Source organism: Geotrypetes seraphini, chromosome 2, assembly GCF_902459505.1.
Source record: "Geotrypetes seraphini chromosome 2, aGeoSer1.1, whole genome shotgun sequence".
Taxonomy (NCBI): domain Eukaryota; kingdom Metazoa; phylum Chordata; class Amphibia; order Gymnophiona; family Dermophiidae; genus Geotrypetes; species Geotrypetes seraphini.
In genome coordinates this window covers 233,607,409-233,624,926 of record NC_047085.1, presented here as the reverse complement: position 1 = coordinate 233,624,926, position 17,518 = coordinate 233,607,409, and the positions used below count along the sequence as shown (strand labels likewise).

Here is a 17,518-nt window from a genome sequence, read left to right as displayed (position 1 = left end):
TCGCAGGTCGCCCGTTTTCTTCGGGACGAGGAAGTACCGGGAGTAAAACCCTCGGTTCAATTGGTCTGACGGGACCGGCTCGACGGCCCGAAGCTGAAGTAAGGTTTGGACTTCCTGAAGAAGAAGGGCGGTCTGTGTCGAGCTTGAAGGATACTCTCTTGGAGGATGGTCCGGGGGGACCCGATGGAAGTGAAGAGAGTATCCGTCTCTTATGATGGTAAGGACCCATAGGTCCGTGGTTATGGCCTCCCATCGATGGTAGAAAAGATGGAGGCGGCCCCCTATGGGAGAGGCTGAGGGGTGCAGAACGGTGTCGGTTATGCTCCCCGGAAGGGAGTCAAAAGGGCTGGGTAGCCTTAGTTGCAGCCGGCGGCTGGGGTTTTTGCTGAGACTTCTGGGGAGGTTGTCTCTTCGCAGGTTGTCTCGCAGCAGGCGTTTGTCGGGGCATGTAACGCCGCTGGTAAATCAGGGGTGGCCTGGAAGGTCGAGACTGTTGAGGTTTGGGTTTGGGCCGCAGGATGGATTGAAAGGATTTTTCGTGATCCGACAGCTTCTTGGTAACAGTTTCGATAGACTCATCGAACAGATCAGCTCCCGCACATGGTACGTTGGCGAGTCTGTCTTGGAGGTTGGGATCCATATCGATTGTACGGAGCCATGCCAGGCGGCGCATGGCTACCGCGCTTGCGGCAGCACGTGCCGAGAGTTCGAATGCATCGAAGGAGGATTGCATCAGCTGGAGGCGTAACTGGGAGAGGGAGGCTACCACTTCCTCGAACTCGAATCGAGCTTGGGTGTCTATGAAAGGAGTGAACTTGCGGAGCACCGGCAAGAAGAACTCCAGATAGGAAGAGAAAAAGAAATTGTAGTTCAGCACCCGTGACGCCATCATGGAGTTTAGGTAGAATTTTCTACCAAATTTGTCCATCGTTCTCCCCTCTCGGCCCGGCGGTACAGAGGCGTAGACCTGAGAGGGATGAGAGCGTTTAAGAGAGGACTCGACCAGTAGGGATTGGTGAGAGAGTTGAGGGCCTTCGAACCCTTTATGGTGCACGATGCGGTATCGAGCATCGAGTTTGCTGGGAATCGCCGGTATGGAGTACGGTGTTTCGAAACACTGCATGAAGGTCTGATCCAGCAATTTATGCAGAGGGAGCCGAAGCGACTCCATTGGAGGGTTAGGTAAATGCATGGTGTCCAGATACTCTTTGGAGTATCGGGAGCCCGTGTCAAGAGTCACATCCAGTACTACAATTAAAATAAAAGAAAGCGAAAAACGCGGACAAGGAAGGCAAATTTAACTGAATTCAGCTAGCGCATGATGAAGTTGAACTTCTCAGCTCCGCGGAAAGAAAAGAACTGAGGAGACACGCCCGGCTCTCCGGGCGGGAAGGCACCGGCGCATGCGCGGTGCGGGCATCTCGAAACTTTTAAGTTTCTACAAGCAACACGTGCTTGTGAGACGTCCGTATCGGGCTCTGTCTGATGACATCACCCACTAGTGAGAATACCTGCCTGCTTGTCCTGGGATAAAGATTGCAACATAAACAATATCAGCAATTCACTTCTTAGCATTGCAACGGAAAGTGAAACAAAACAAAAATCTATATTAAAAAGGAGATTACCGCTGAAAAATAGCTGGAAAGCGATGACCACAAATGCTCGCAGTCTAAGCAACAAAGTTCATGATTTGCAAGCCCTGGTGTTAGAGGCAGATCTGGATATTGTCGCTTTAACAGAGACATGGTTCAGTGAATCCCATGGATGGGATGCAAACATACCGGATATAATCTTTTTAGGAAGGACCGAGATGGTCAAAAAGGTGGAGTAGCTCTATATGTAAAGATCGATATCCAAGCAACCGAAATGCAAGGGACCTGGGGAGAGGAAGAAGTGATATGGATTGCTCTGGAGATGAGAGTGGTCCCTATTCACAAAAGTGGTCACAGAGATGAAGCGGGAAATTTTAGGCCGGTAAGCCTCACTTCAATTGTTGGAAAAATAATGGAAGTGTTGCTGAAAGAAAAGATAGTGAACTTCCTAGATTCTAATGGGTTACAGGATCCAAGGCAACATGGCTTTACAAAAGGTAAATCGTGCCAAACGAACCTAATTGAATTTTTTGATTGGGTGACCAGAGAACTGGATCGAGGACATATGCTAGATGTAATATACTTAAATTTCAGCAAAGCCTTTGATACGGTTCCTCATAGGAGGCTCTTGAACAAACCTGAAGGGCTGAAATTAGGACCCAAAGTGGTGAACTGGCTGTCGGACAGAAGCCAGAAGGTGGTGGCTAATGGAAGTCGCTCAGAGGAAGGAAAGGTGAGTAGTGGAGTCCCTCAGGGTTCAGTGCTGGGGCCAATCCTGTTCAATATGTTTGTAAGTGACATTGTTGAAGGGTTAGAAGGAAAAGTTTGCCTTTTTGCAAATGATACCAAAATTTGTAACAGAGCAGACACCGAAGAGGGAGTAGAAAATATGAAAAAGGATCTGCAAAAGTTAGAGGAATGGTCTAATATCTGGCAACTAAAATTCAATGCAAAGAAATGCAGAGTAATGCATTTGAGGATTAATAACCAGAAGGAAACATATATGCTGGGAGGTAAGAGGCCTATATGCATGGACGGGGAGAGGGACCTTGGGGTGATAGTGTCTGAAGATCTAAAGGTGAAAAAACGGTGTGACAAGGTGGTGGCTGCTGCCAGAAGGATGCTGGGCTGTATAAAGAGAGGCATAGCCAATAGAAGGAAGAAGGTGTTGATGCCCCTATTCAGGTCGTTGGTGAGGCCCAACTTGGAGTATTGTGTTCAGTTTTGGAGACCGTATCTGGCGAACGACGTAAGAAGACTTGAAGTGGTCCAGAGGAGGTTTGCGCTAGAAGACATATGAGAAGTCCTGAATATGTATACCCTAGAAGAAAGGAGGGACAGGGGAGATATGATTCAGACGTTCAAATACTTGAAAGGTATTAACGTAGAACAAAATCTTTTCCAGAGAAAGGGAAATGGTAAAACCAGAGGACATAATTTGAGGTTGAGGGGTGGTAGATTCAAGAGCAATGTTAGGAAATTCTACTTTACGGAAAGGGTTGTGGATGCCTGGAATGCGCTCCAGAGAGAGGTGGTGGAGAGGAAAACGGTGATGGAGTTCAAAGAAGTGTGGGATGAACACAGAGGATCTAGAATCAGAAAATAATAGTAAATATTGAAGAACTAAGGCCAGTACTGTGCAGACTTGCACGGTATGAGTCTGTATATGGCCTTATGGTTGAGGATGGGCTAGGGAGGGTTTCAATAGCTGGGATGGTGTAGATGGGCTGGACTGAGCTTTGACGGAGACTTCAGTAGTTGGAACCTAAGAACAGTACCAGGTGGAGCTTTGGATTCTTGCCCAAAAATAGCTAAGAAGAAAAAATTTAAAAAAAATGTAAATTGAATCAGGTTGGGCAGACTGGATGGACCATTCAGGTCTTTATCTGCCATCATCTACTATGTTACTAGGGTAATTCAAACGCAAAGTCAAATTTCACATGGGTCATAATTACAATTAAAATAGCATACCTAAGAATGAGTGCTTTCAAGGAAAGTTAGGGGGTTGTTCTATATTACAGGGTCTCTCAAACCAATCCCCAAGGCACACTTAGCCAATCAGGTTTTCAGGATATCCACAGTGAATATGCTTGAGATAGATTTGTATGCACTTTCTCCATTGTATGTACAATTTTCTCATGCATATTCATTGTAGATATTCTGAAAACCCAGAGGACTGGGTTGAAAACCGCTGCTTTATTAAGTCCACTTTTCCCTGTACTTACTCTATTATGTTGTGTTGCAATGAAGGACATTTCACAGAGCCTTACAACTTCTAATTCAAAACCAACCCTTTATTCTGTGGCCTAAAATTTGTAAGCTGCTGTTTGCATCTGATTTTTATTGGCACAAATTTTGGAAAGTGTAATCTGAACTCAGAAGGTCCAGTAAAGATGGATCTTGAAGAGAGCTTAGCTGAGTGAAAAGACGGGGGGGGGGGGAATTATGACCCCATGCAGTGTACTTGCACAGCACACATTCACCTTGTTCAGTTCGATCTTCTGCCGCTCTGCAAAATTGGCTTCACCATGTTTCATGTCTTTTAAAATGATGATCTAGGAAAGTTAAACACACACAAAATGAGGTTTGGTGACATGGTGAACACAGAGCAATGCTAATATTCAGCAGCATTTAGATTGATTGATTGATTGATTTTCCAACATTTCTTGCAGAACAGACAATAATCACAAATGTACACACATTAACAGCTGCTATTTTGCAGATAAATGCCTTAGCTAGGTCTGTTCATGGATATCCCGTGGAACTATCCAGGTGTGTAGCTGGGGCAAAGATGACACTTACCCAGTTTGTGATGAAATTCAGTCCACTAGCCAGATAGCTATCCTAGTTAAACTTTTGGGCTCCTTTTACTAAAGTGCGCTAGCGTTTTTAGCACATGCTGCCTCCTGCACTACGCGTATAAACTAACGGCAGCTCAATGGTGGTGTTAGCATCTAGCGTGCGCTAAAACCGCTAGCACAGCTTAGTAAAAGGAGCCCTTAGCTGCCCTAATTTTATCTGAGTAGCCATCCAGATGGACAGAATTTTCCCGCTAGCTGAATAATACCAGTGGACAGCACTGAATTTGGAAATTCAGAGCTGAGTTTCACAGAGAATGTCTGAATGGAATGTCTGGGTTTATCATTATCTAGTATGGTTGATTGAGTGATAATCTTTACTATTGAAATCGAGTTCCTTTATGTTTTTATACTGTCTGAAGATTGTTGTTTTTTGTTTTTTTTTTGTAAACTGCTTTGGTCTTTTGTAGAGAATGACACGGTGGATGTTACCAGCAGCTGCGGGTAACCCACCAAAATAGTGGAGGGGGAAAAGGTGCTCACCACAGGTATGGGGACTAAGCCATCCACCGCCCCGTGGAGCGCTGAATGGCCTTGTCCCTGCAGTTAAGGGAGGGAATGTGCGCAGTCACTGATCACGCCCGGCCCCCCCTCCCTCCTTCCTACCTACCCACCCGAATCTATCTATCTCCCTCCCTCCCCCTTATCTATGTGGCACTTTAAAGTTTCAGTCTTGTTGAAAGCCGCCGGCGTGTACGTGCAGTCGCGCGTGTGTGGGCAGAAGCTTCTCCTCTGACGCAACTTCCGGTTGCGTCAGAGGAGAAGCTTCCGCCCACACACGCATGCGACTGCACAAACATTCTGGTGGCTTTTAACAAGACCTTAAAACGCGCCGTGAAGGTAAGGGGGAGGGAAGGAGGGAGATGCACAGACCGTGCAAGGGGTGCCAGAGGGAAGGGTGGATGCTGCGGGGACGGGGCGGTGAAGGGGATGGGGACGAGGCGGTGAAGGGGATGGCAGGGACGGGGTGGTGAAGAGGACGTGGTCCGGTGACAGGGCAGTGACGGGGACAGATTTTTTCCCCGTGTTATTCTCTAGTCTTTTGTTTAGCTAAAGCAGTATATGAAGTATTTTAATAAACATAAACATAAATTTGCATGCATAATTTTAAACTTAGGAGCAAAGTCACATGTGTAAAGTTATAGTGTCAGTTCCCCATATAATTTAATTTAATAATTAGCTGCTAATTGGCATTAACAACCAAATTATTGGCTTTAATTGATGTTAATTGGCACCATTTGGTACTAGTTAGCAGTGACGTCTAAAAATGCCATTAGTTAGGATTCTACAAATTGAGCACACAAAGGGCTAGATTCACTAAGAACTAGAGGTCTGCACGGGAACGGGGTTCATGGGAATCCCGCGGGGGTCCTGTGGGAATCCCCCCTAACCCACGGGACTCCCACGGGGACCCCCCTCTGGCCCATGAGACTCCCACGGGGATGGAAGGCTTTGGAAGCAGGGTTCATCCATATAATATAATGGACACGTCAGCCTTAGTAAAAGAGGGGGTTTATAAGTTAATTATCTGAACAGAAAACAAAAAAAGGGTTCTACCAAAGAGATTCCACAAGGAAAACAGCAGTGCAAACACAAAAGGAACTGTGGAATTGATGATCCTGTCAGAAGTAATTGCTGCTTTTTATGGGGATAGGCGGGGATGGAGATAATTCCTTGCGGGGATGGGTGGGGACGGAGAGGATCCTGACGGGGACGAGTGGGGACGGAGAGGATCCTGGCAGGGACGGGCGGGGATGGGTGGGATTTTTGTCCCCGTGCAACTCTCTACTAAGAACATCCCAACCACTTTATGACCCGATTGATCCCCCAACCCGATTCACTAGCCTTGGTGCTGATCAACCTCCGATCCGATCCAATCCGTGCATGCAAATGAGGGGGAATGGCATCCAAATATAGGCAAGCAGCAATTCACTAAAAAAACCATGAGGGTCACTGACTGGGCTGGCTGATCAAAAAATAAGCAACTGCTGAGGACCAGTCGCTCAGGTCCTTTCCAACTGCCGTGCCTTCTGCTGCCCTGCTCTCTGCCCCGATTCCCCGCCCTGCTCTCTGCCCTGACTCCCTTTCTCCCTCTGCAGATGAGCCCTGCCTGTGATCATCTCTCCCGGGGCCTTGCCCTGCTCGTGTTCGCCCTCTGCACCGCGCAAGAGCCCTGGCCGCAATCCCTGAAGCTGAAGTCTGTGCAGCTCTTCACCGAGGACAATCTGGCGCACTATAATGGGCAGGAGGTGAGCAGAGTACTGGGGGGGGCCAGAGTCTCTTGCTCTGTGGATCCCTCTTGGCTGTTGCATGCTGGCTCTTCTCTGCTTTCCCCGTTTAGTGCAGGCGTCGGATACGGTGTTGCAGTTCCTGAGTTTTACCTCGCTGCAGGCAAGGATGTGAGTCTCGTTCGGTGGCAATCAGAGCTAGGACTCTCTGCATGCAGTCAAATGCAGGTGGCAACTGTATTTCTCAAAAAATCGTAATCCTCTCAGTCATAAGAAAATAAAATAATTTGTCTAAAATATTCCAAAAAGACGCAACTGAAGTACTACCGCCCTGCTCTCTGCCCCATCTCTCTTCTTGCCGCCCTGCTCTCTGCCTAACTCGCTGCCCTCCTCTCTTGCCCTTCCCTGCAGTGCAAGCACGTGGTTTTAACCCGCGGGTTTAAAATGGGTTAAAACCACAGGCTCGCAAAGTAAAAAGTAAAATAAAAAAAGTAAAGTTTCCAGCTCTGCCGAGCACAAAGGGCCAGCGCATACCATCTACAGGCAAAGAAAATGGTCTGCGCATGCGTCAGGATCACTAGAGAGCGATCCGTGCGGTCGGTTGGGGGCGTGATTTCAATCACCCTCATCTGCATGAGGGCACTTCGTGAATCAGCCCCCCGGCCATGGATCGATCCGATCCGTGGCCTTAGTCAATCTAGCCTAAAATCTCTAGTGCACAATTGCAAGGGAGAGTACACTTGTGAGCGGTATGGGTGGGTCAGAGGTGTGCCTAGCAATTACACATGTGGGTTATAGGATACTATCAGTTACGTGCTTAACTAACAGTTAAACATGAGCATTTACATCAAGCGTATATGCTTGTGCCTAAAATTAGGCATGTAACTTCGGACTTTTACTACTATTTTATAATGGCCATTAAACACATAATTACTGATATAGAATTTGTGCTTAGTGCAACCTTTTGAGGCTTACCCTCCTATCGGAATACTGGTGCTGAATATCAGCATTTAATTCAGCCACAGTAGCCAGCATATAAAACAAACACTGGCTGCCAAGGCTGAATACTGACCTGAATATTATCAAACCAAAATGAGGAACCTGTACAGGTGTTTGACAGCTGGGCATGCTCACCTGGTCTTGGCAGCTAATCAAAAGAGGATCCACCCAAGCCCTGCCCATTGATCACCCTTCCCTGTTCCCTTTTAAGACATCACCAGATATGATGTTGTGGCTGTGCCCAAGCCCCACCCCTTTTTCATAACCTCACCCCAACCTGCCTTATTTGCACACCCTCTTTTTGCATAGCCCTACCTGTTTTGTGACATCACAGGAACTGACTTCATAACTCTGCCCAAGCCATGCCACCTTTTCAAGATGGCAGCACACACTGGAAGTCCCTACATCACTTCCTGTTTCACAATATTCCCCACCTTCTTGGATAGGTCACAAGACAGAAACTGATGTCAATTGTCCAATATTGCCCCCTGCAGAGCATGTACACTTTATCTTTTTTTTTAATCTGTTTTTTTAGTCCTCTGTGTTTTTTTACCATATGTAACAATGATCAGGGGTAGCACTTTCATTTCAAAAAAAATAAAATACACATAGGAAAAAGGGGCAATGTCTGGAAAGTATATCTAATATAATAAAATGCTAGGCCGCGCATGCACACTCAAAAGTCGTGTTCCCTGATCCGTCGCGGAAACACGAGTGCGCATGTGCGCCCCTGGCTCTCACTGTGCACTATGCTAAAGCTGCCGCCATGGCTCCTCTCTCGAACTGCAGCAGGATCGAGAGAGGAGCTGCGGCGGGGGCTTTCAGGACAGAATATGATTACCATGTTTCTTTAGGCAGCCCCGGTTGTTTACTTGGATTCAATGTCAGCATTAGGGTTCACCGGCCGCCAGCCGTGAGAGCCGGGTGAGGAAGGCCGCCGCAGCCTCGCGGCTAGGTAGGGGGACAACAATCGGGCTTATGCTCAAGCCGCTGCCACGACTCCTCTCTCAAACCGCACCAGGATCGAGAGAGGAGCTGCGGAGGGGGCTTGAGCATAAGCGCCATTGTTGTCCCCCTACCTAGCCGCGAGGCTGCGGCGGCCTTCCTCACCCGGCTCTCACGGCTGGCGGCCGGCGAACCCTAATGCTGACATTGAATCCAAGTAAACAACCGGGGCTGCCTAAAGAAACAAAGTTTCACGGTGCTTGGCCCGCCAAACAATTCCTGCCGTTGCCGAAATTTGGCCCACCGTTCCTTCCCTTCCTCCATCAGGTACAGTTCAGCTCCGCCTATGTTAAAAGGAGCTGCTTTGAAATTGGAGCCCTGCCGCCACCGTAACACGTTCCCTCTGCCGTGGTCCCATATGTCAGAGAAGAGGCTGGACCAAGGCAGAGGGGAAAGTGCTACGGCAGTGGCAGGGCTCCGATTTCGACGCAGCTCCTTTTAACATTGGTGGAGCTGCACTGCACCTGATGGAGGGAGGGAAGGAAAGGTGGTTGTGCACTGTTGAGCCCCTCTTTGCCCTCAGACCCTCTCCTAACTGCTCCTCCTGTCTCAGACCACTGGGGGGAGGTGCCTGTCTTCAGCTGCCGGGATGGAGGGAGGGAAGAAGAAAGAAGGGGCCCTGGCAAGCGAGTTATCAAAAGCCAACCATAGCCTGGGACCCCTACATGATATGAATAATGACCAGACAACAAAAGGTAAGAAAAATAATTTTATTTTCTGTTTTGTGATTACAATATGTCAGATTTGAAATGTGTCTTGAGGGAGGCTGCCACCGCGGCTTTGGACAGAGGGGTACCATTTTCGTGGGAGCCGGCCTTCGGAGAGGCTTAGGACGTGGGGACGGATGCGGGAGGGGCTGCCGCTGCGAAGGGCTTTGGTGGGCGAGCCAGCCAGACCGTGAGTGTGGGGATGTTGTAAGCGCGGATTGGTCAAGGAGCCGCCCTGCCGAGCCTTTGAAATTGCTCTCCCACCGTCACTCCCTCCCGCCCCGGCTCTGCCTCTGCCCAGGTTCAAAAGCAGGAGAGGCGGTCATCTAGCACCCGTTAATCTAACGGGCTTAAACACTAGTACTAATATATACTAATAATAGTAATATATACTAATGCTTGAAGTATGAAAACAAAGTTCTTGATCTAGAGCTGTGATGGAAGAGGCAGGATTTAATGGCGATTATGGAGATGTAGATCACAGAGAGCCATGACTGGGATATAGTTACACTGGGGTATAAACTATTCAGGGAAGACAGAGTAGGAAGAAAAAGAGGGGGAATGGCATTATGTTTTAAAAGATCATAGGGATTCACTAAACCTTACGATTGTGTCCCGACGATCACAAAACCAGTTTTTCTGGTTTTGCAATCGTTCCCAGACCCAGACCCGATTCACTAAACAGCTTCCCGATCAATCTCAGATCCGATCCACCCATGTAAATGAGGGGAAATGGCATGCAAAAGTAGGAAGCCATTGATTCACTAAGCAGAAGAAGAAACATCAATTGGGTTTGCCGATTTGAAAAGAAGCAACTGCTGAGAACCAGTTGCTTACTATCCTTGCCGACTCTCCTGCTCTCTTCCGCCCTGAAATATCAGTATCAAGGTTAAAAGCCCATATAAAACAACCATAAAAATTAAAAATAAAACTGTAAAATATCTTTACATATGCATAAGAATTCATTTTTTATATATTCAGTAAAAAGCGCATTGTGAGTCCGTGGTTTTAACCCATGGGTTTAAAGCATGTTCTGCTCAATAATCTGGCTACACAAAATAATTCACTGCGCTGGTCACAAATCATTCCTTTTAAAAAATGTCTAACTCGTAGGTCCAGCAAAAGTAAACTGCAGCCACCCCTCCCCCTTCCTTTTGAGCTCACTTGTGCTTTGCCGCCAATGACGTGCGGGAATAAACCCCGCCCACTAACTACGTAGTAAGAGCGAAGAGCTAGCGCATGCGTAAATTGCATCAACAAACAACATGGATACTATGTGCATGCGTTTCAATTGCTCTTACAGCGATCAGTGGGATCACTATAGGGTGTGCGTCTGATCAGATCATTTGCACGTAGAATCTGTAGTGAATCAGTCACTCGGCAAAACTTGGCCGAGAATCGCCCAACGATCCAGATTGGTAAGTTTAGTGAATCTAGGCCATAGTAAAGCCACACAATTGCAGGATCTACAGGGTAAGGATGAAGCACTATGAGCTAATCTGGAAAGAGGGAATGGAAAATGTATTTACATAGGTATGATATGCAGACCTCTTTCACAGACAGAAGAAGTGGACAGGGATTTGATAGAAGCCATTCACAATATAGCTGTAAAAGGGGAAGTACTACAACTAGGTGATTTTAATATGCCAGATGTTGACTGGGGAATCTATATTGCGGAGTCTTCTAAAAGTAGGGAGATTCTAGATTCTCTATAAGGAGAACTGTTCCAGCAGTTAGTAATAGAACTCATGCGGGATGGGGCATAGTGCTTACAAATGGGGAAAGTATTTTTGATGTTACTGTATAGTGCACACATGTCAAACACAAGGCCCAGGGGCCGAATTAGGCCTGCCTGGATGTTTTATGTGGCCCTCAGTGACTGTGCTGCATCTAAGTGCCTGACTGTGCAGCCCCACTCCCAGCGGCGCTCCAAGCTCCTCACTGTGCTGCCTCAGTACCCATTTGCAGGGAGAAGGACCCAGTCCCAGTGTAAAAGCTAGGGTGGAATAGGGCGCTCCACACAAGTGCCTGACTGCGCCACAGGTGTCTCAGGGTGAGGAAGGATCTATACTTCTACTAAGACTAAGTATCATAATAAAAAATTTGGCCTGCAACTTAGCCTGTGTTTCAGATTTTGGCCCCTTATGTGATTGAGTTTGACACCCCTGGTATAGTGGATGATCATCTGGCATTCAGTGATCACGACATAATGTGGTTTAATATTAAATCAGATGTAGAGAGGGATGATATGAAAGTGAAGATTCTAGACTTTAAAAGAACTAACTTTGTTCAGATGGAGGATTATGTCAAGGAGTTGCTGTCTGAATGGAGACATCTGGAAGAAGAAGGAAAGCAGTGGGCAAAACTAAAAGAAGCTAAGTAAAGGCAACAAACCAGTGGCATAGTAAGGGGGGCAGGGTGACAGACCACCCTGGGTGCCGTCTTAGTGGGGGGCGCCGGCACCTCTCCTCCCCCCATGCCATACACGCACCCTCCCTGCATTCCCCCCGTACCTCTTTAAATCTTTGCCAGTGAGAGCAACTTCTCCGGCCTGCTGCTTGCACTGACCTGGCTCCCCTCTGAAATCATTTCCTGGTCACAGGGCCAGGAAGTAACATCAGAGGGAAAGCCAACACAAGTGCGAGCAGCAGGCTGGAGAAGCTGTTCACACTGGCAAAGATTTGAAGAGATACAGGGGGAAGGGAGGGTGTGAGTGTGGCACGAGGGGTGGGGAAGAAGTAGAGAAGCAGAGAGGAGGGCGCGAGGAGTGCCACGGCCCTGGGTGCATCCTACCCTCACCATTCTACTGCAACAAACCGTTTTTTTACTAAATATAAGTAAAACTAAGAGAAAAAGAAGGCCGCTTTGGTTCTTAAAGACAGTTGCTGAGAAGGTAATCAAATACAAAAATGTGCCGCATTCAGAAGCAAAGCTCCATGTACCATACCTTTTTGTCATATTTGCCTCGCCGTAGTCTCTGGGCAGTGTCACGACGTTTATCGTCATCAATCTAGAAAATAAAAAGATACTTTAAATCTTCCTAAGTGTTATTATATTCCCTTAAAGAAAAAAGTCCCAGGAGAACAAGAGGTTGATTGGTTGATATCCACAGAAATAGAATTAACAGCATTTTTGGAAGACACACAAGATGTTATATCAACCAGATCAACCCTTCGGGTTTCTTGTCTTTCTGAACAAGATAAATCTTTAATAATGATGATGTACTTAAAAAAAAAAAATGAGAAGTTCTGTGGAGCTAAGCAGATGATGTTTCCAGACTCAACTTAGGCAAAAGGTCTTCTTGGCCTTAAAGCCTAGAGTGATGCCTTGAAAGCCACGTTCTTTTTAAAATTTCCATGCAAATGTGTATTGAATTTTCAGTTAAACAATTTTATATTCTGTGATCCACTACAATTGGAAAGATTTCTGAAAGACCATGAGAGTGTAAGGTCCCGAAGTGGAATAGAACTAGTTAGCAACGCTCATAAAATTTAGGATCGTTTGGTGTAGTTATTATTTGATTGAATGTGTTTTCTATTTCAAGTTTAAGAATGACTCCTCCCTCGAAGAGGACCAGATTGATTTTTCTTTTTTTGTTAGTAATTTTTCCTTTGACTGATATATAATGATCTCCATTTTCTTTGTTGTTTTATGGATTGTATAATGATCTGAAAAGTTAATAAAAAAATAAAAAGCATTACTGGCACTGCAATGTGCACTAAATCAAAATGTGCCTCAGGAACAGAATTATGAAAAGGAATATAACTTTTATGTATATTTAAGGAGTAATTTTACAACTTCAAAGTATGTTCACGCCTCCTCTGTGTACACTTTACCATGTTTGCACACTAGAAGTATGTGCATACTTTCCCTTTGAAAATTACCCCATGAAGAGTTTGCTCACATCTTTATACCTGGTCTTTGATGTGCACAATTTTTCTGTGTTTATTTATGTATATAAAGTTGAATTTTTAAAAAAAGTATATGTGCAAATGCATACCCCTCCTCAAGCGTGCCTCCAAGAATATTTCCATTCAGTCTGGGCATATCCCTGCCATACGCAAATATGTTGACCACACAACTCCTGAAGAAGGCTCTGCATAGCTAAAACACGGCCTATGTCGGGTCACATCAACAGAGGGTCATACTAATAAAAGCTTGTTTTACAAGAATAAAGACCTTGTAATAGAGACTTTTACTACAGAAGTTCAGTACTCTTGACCACCACTAGTCTGTGACTCCATTTTTTGTGTTTCTATTTGTAGTTTTTGTGGAGATTTTTGTTTTCTTTGTGTTCATCCCTCCTAGTTGAATCTGTGAAAGGAATTTTATTCATGCAGTACAACTTTAAGCATATGTTTATGTCATGCAAAAATTTCCACATGTATCTCAGAAACCAGCCAAAGTTGTTTAGGGATATCAGTTCTTCTCATAAGTGCGCTTGGGTGTAGACTCAGTCAAACTCAAATCCAGAAGATTCTAAAAAGCAGATTGTCTACTGCTTTACTGTCAGTCACCGTTTGATGTACACTTCTCCCTCCATATACACAGGGGTTAGGGGCAGAGCCGGCCCACAAATATTGAAAAACCTGCGAATAACTTTTAGGGCTGACTCTGCCCCACCCCCGCCTCCTGGAACTCCCCAGACCTTACCTGGTGGTCTAGCGGTGATGCGGGGCAGGAGCGATCTTCCTATGCTCTCGCCCCGTGCAGAGCCGTCATCAAAAATGGCTGCGTTCCTGTTGTAGTGAGACCACGGGAACTCACAGCAGCCATTTCTGATGACGGCTCTGCACGGGGCTGGAGTGTAGGAAGATCGCTAGACCACCAGGTAGGGACTGGGATGCAAGAGGGAGGTAGGGGATGGACCGAAATTGCGAGTACTAAACCCGCGAATTTGGAGGGGGAAATGTATGTTTATTAACTAAAAATCATTTACTACAAATCAATGCTTAAAACCTATCTCTTTAAAGAAGCATTTGAGACCTAGATCTTGAACTTATCCTATATATTGCAGCTTAAGAACATAAGAAGTTGCCTCTGCTAAGGCAGACCAGAGGTCCATCTTGCCCAGCGGTCCGCTCCCGCAGCGGCCCATCAGGCCTATTGCCTGAGCAGTGGTCCCTGCCTATTTCTATAACTTACCTCTTACTCCTATCCCTATAACCTACCTCTACTCTAGCTTGCCCTTTTGTTTTTTCCTTCTCTACCACCTTTTTATTTTAGCAATGTAACCCCTACCTTTTCCCTCATGTATGTCTTGTAGTTGTTTATGAGATTTGTCTACCTAAGTATTTATGTTTGCAATGTCTACAATTATGTTGGTTTTTAATTTTTAAAGATGTAATGTAAACCACTTTGGAAATGAAAAGCGGTATGTCAAGCCTTAATAAATCTGAAACTTGATTAAATATTTCTTTAGCAAAGGTAGCAACCATTTTTATTTTTTGTCTCTGCAAACATGGTAACCTTATAAATGTCAGTGTTCTAGTCATTTATGTGCATGTAAGAACCATAAGCGCAGCGGAGGAGTTGCAGGTTCAAGCCCAGAACTGCTCCTTGTGACTCTGGTCAAGTCACTTAACACTCCTTTGGCCCAGGAACATTAGTCAGATTGTGAGCCCAACAGGACAGACAGGGAGAAATACTTGAGTATCTGAATGCAAACTACTTAGGCTATAAGCAGTTTATAGATACTTACATAAATGAATAAATATCCATGTGTAAATGAATGATTTCAGCTGTATGCTGTTCTATAAGTGCATGCCAGTATTTGATAGTACATATTTTGGAGTTGGGGAGAACGTGGGTAGGGGAGCACAGATATTTGCATAAATCATAATATAATCTATACTCATACTTTCACAATCAAGGTGCAAGCATTTACACCAGCTGTATGGCAAGCTGAAGTACTTGTGCCTAAAATTTAGGTGCATAATTGACTTGTTCCACTAGTATTTTATAAAGAAAAGTTGGCACACTCTTCTTTATAGACTAGGCTCCAAACAGGTGCATTTTTAATGCCTTAAAAAAAAAAAAAGCCTACTGTAATAGAATTATGCGCTATCCCTCCGGATTCTATAAATTGCGCTCAAAATTGCATGTGCAAATTTGGGCATATGCAATTTAATTGAGTGACAAACCAATTAGTGCCACTATTTGGGTGCTAACAGTCAATTATTGGTGTTAATTAGCTCTGTGCTAATCTATAAAGATGTGCTCGCAAATTTTTTAGTGTGCAACTGAAAAGGGGGAGTGGCCAAGGAAGGGGCATGGATGGGTCAACGGCATTCACTAAAGATGAACGCAGCATTATAGAATTCAGGCGATCTGCACCTAATTTACCCACCAGGATTTATATTAGGTTTATTTATTCAATTTTCTATACCATTCTCCCAGGGGAGCTCCAAACGGTTTACATTAATTTATTCAGGTACTCAAGCATAATTCCCTGTCTATCCCTGTGGGCTCACAATCTATCTAATGTACCTGGGGCAATGGAGGAGCAGGTGACTTGCCCAGAGTCACAAGTAACAGCGTCGGTTCCTAGGCTGCAGCAACAACCATGGTGCTGTATTCTCAGACATAATATGGTAACAGATAGCATGGTAAACAGACAAAAATGGCAAAACATAGCTAGTAAAACATGGTAAAACATAATATGGTGAGACATAGCATGGTGAATATGATTTGGCAAAACAGAATGGCAAACATAATTTTACAAAGCATGATTAATATAGTATGACATGGCTTGACAAAATGAGTGATGACACTTAGCATGGAAGACATGGAAATATTGTGCGACAAACATGGCATGAGATCGTAGCATGGCAGACATAGTATGGCAGACACAGTATGACAAATATGGCATATAGTATTGTATAGGAGAACAGTGGTGGACAGTATGACGTAGTGTGGTAGAACATTGTATGATACAATATGGTATGGTCAGACATAGGACGGAACTCATCAGCTTTTGAGACTCAAGATAGTGGAGCATTTGGGGCCCTTTGTCAGAGGGTCTGGCGGTTTGGATTAGTGCAGGATCAGGAGAAGAGGCTGCAGAAGAGGTGTATCTTCACACCTAAAAGCCGGGTGTTACGGCGCCCAAACTAGAGCTCCATTTATAGAATAGTGTTCAGCATGCATTTTTTTTGCATCCAGATTGGGCACCCTCCTTTCCATATCCCTACTCCTTTTGCTCCCCCATACACTCCCTCCCACCCCTCATTCCACACTTGGGCTCTCCCCCCCCCCCCCATACCTCTTAATCTTCGCCAGCATGAGTGTCTTCTGCAAGCATACTCCGCACGCTAGTTTGGATTCCCTTTACTTCCTGGCCCCGTGACCCAGAAGTGATTCAGAGGGGAACCAGGCAGGCGTGGAGCAACAGGCAGAAGTTGCTCGTGCTCGTGAAGATAATACGGAGGTAAGGGGTGGAGGGGAGATAGCACAAGGGTGGCATGGTGTGGCAGGGCAGGGTGGAGAGGTGCCGGCGCCCTCCCCGACTTGGTGCCTGGGGTGGTCCGCACCTACGCATCCCCTTACTAAGCTACTGTTGGGCATCATTTACTGAATGTTTTCATCTACCCTCTCTTTCACTGCAAATCATATCCCTTTTCTGAATGAATATATTTTGCCATTCTTCATACAAAATTGCCAAATTTATCCATAGAACCACTATAGACAAAATTAATAAAACATTTATGTAATTGACATTGCTGCTGATCGCATAAATGCTCTTGAACATCATTCTCTGTAGGTCTGCACAGAACATAAAAATAGCCTTACTGGGTCAGACCAAAGGTCCAGCATGCCCAGTAGTCCATTCTCATGGTGGCCAATCCAGGTCACTAGTACCTGGCTAAAAATACAGAGAAAGTTGTGTGCCCAAAGTTGTGACTACAGTAGTGTGCAAATTTGAATTGATATGTTATATTAATTTTATAGCCCACCTATCAACTAGGAAGGCTACAGGTAAAACCACACACATAAAATATAAAATCACACAAACAAAATAACCTTCAAACAAGGAAAACACATGGAGGGGCATCTAAGTCCATTTATGTCCATCTCACAAGTCGTCCAAAGTAAAAAAGAGCCTAAGACACATTTTCGAAAGATATGTC

The 17,518-nt window shown here is 45.4% G+C and overlaps 1 protein-coding gene across 1 annotated transcript in view; it reads right to left on the bottom strand.

The window, feature by feature from the left end:
* Nucleotides 1–17,518, bottom strand: part of GUCY2C (guanylate cyclase 2C) — a 203,328-nt gene that overhangs the window by 83,830 nt on the left and 101,980 nt on the right. The window contains exons 13-14 of the mRNA XM_033932825.1: nt 12,337–12,399; nt 4,076–4,147 (exon numbers count right to left, since the gene is read on the bottom strand). Of these exons, the coding sequence (XP_033788716.1) occupies nt 4,076–4,147; nt 12,337–12,399 (135 nt within the window). The remainder of the gene's footprint in view (nt 1–4,075; nt 4,148–12,336; nt 12,400–17,518) is intronic.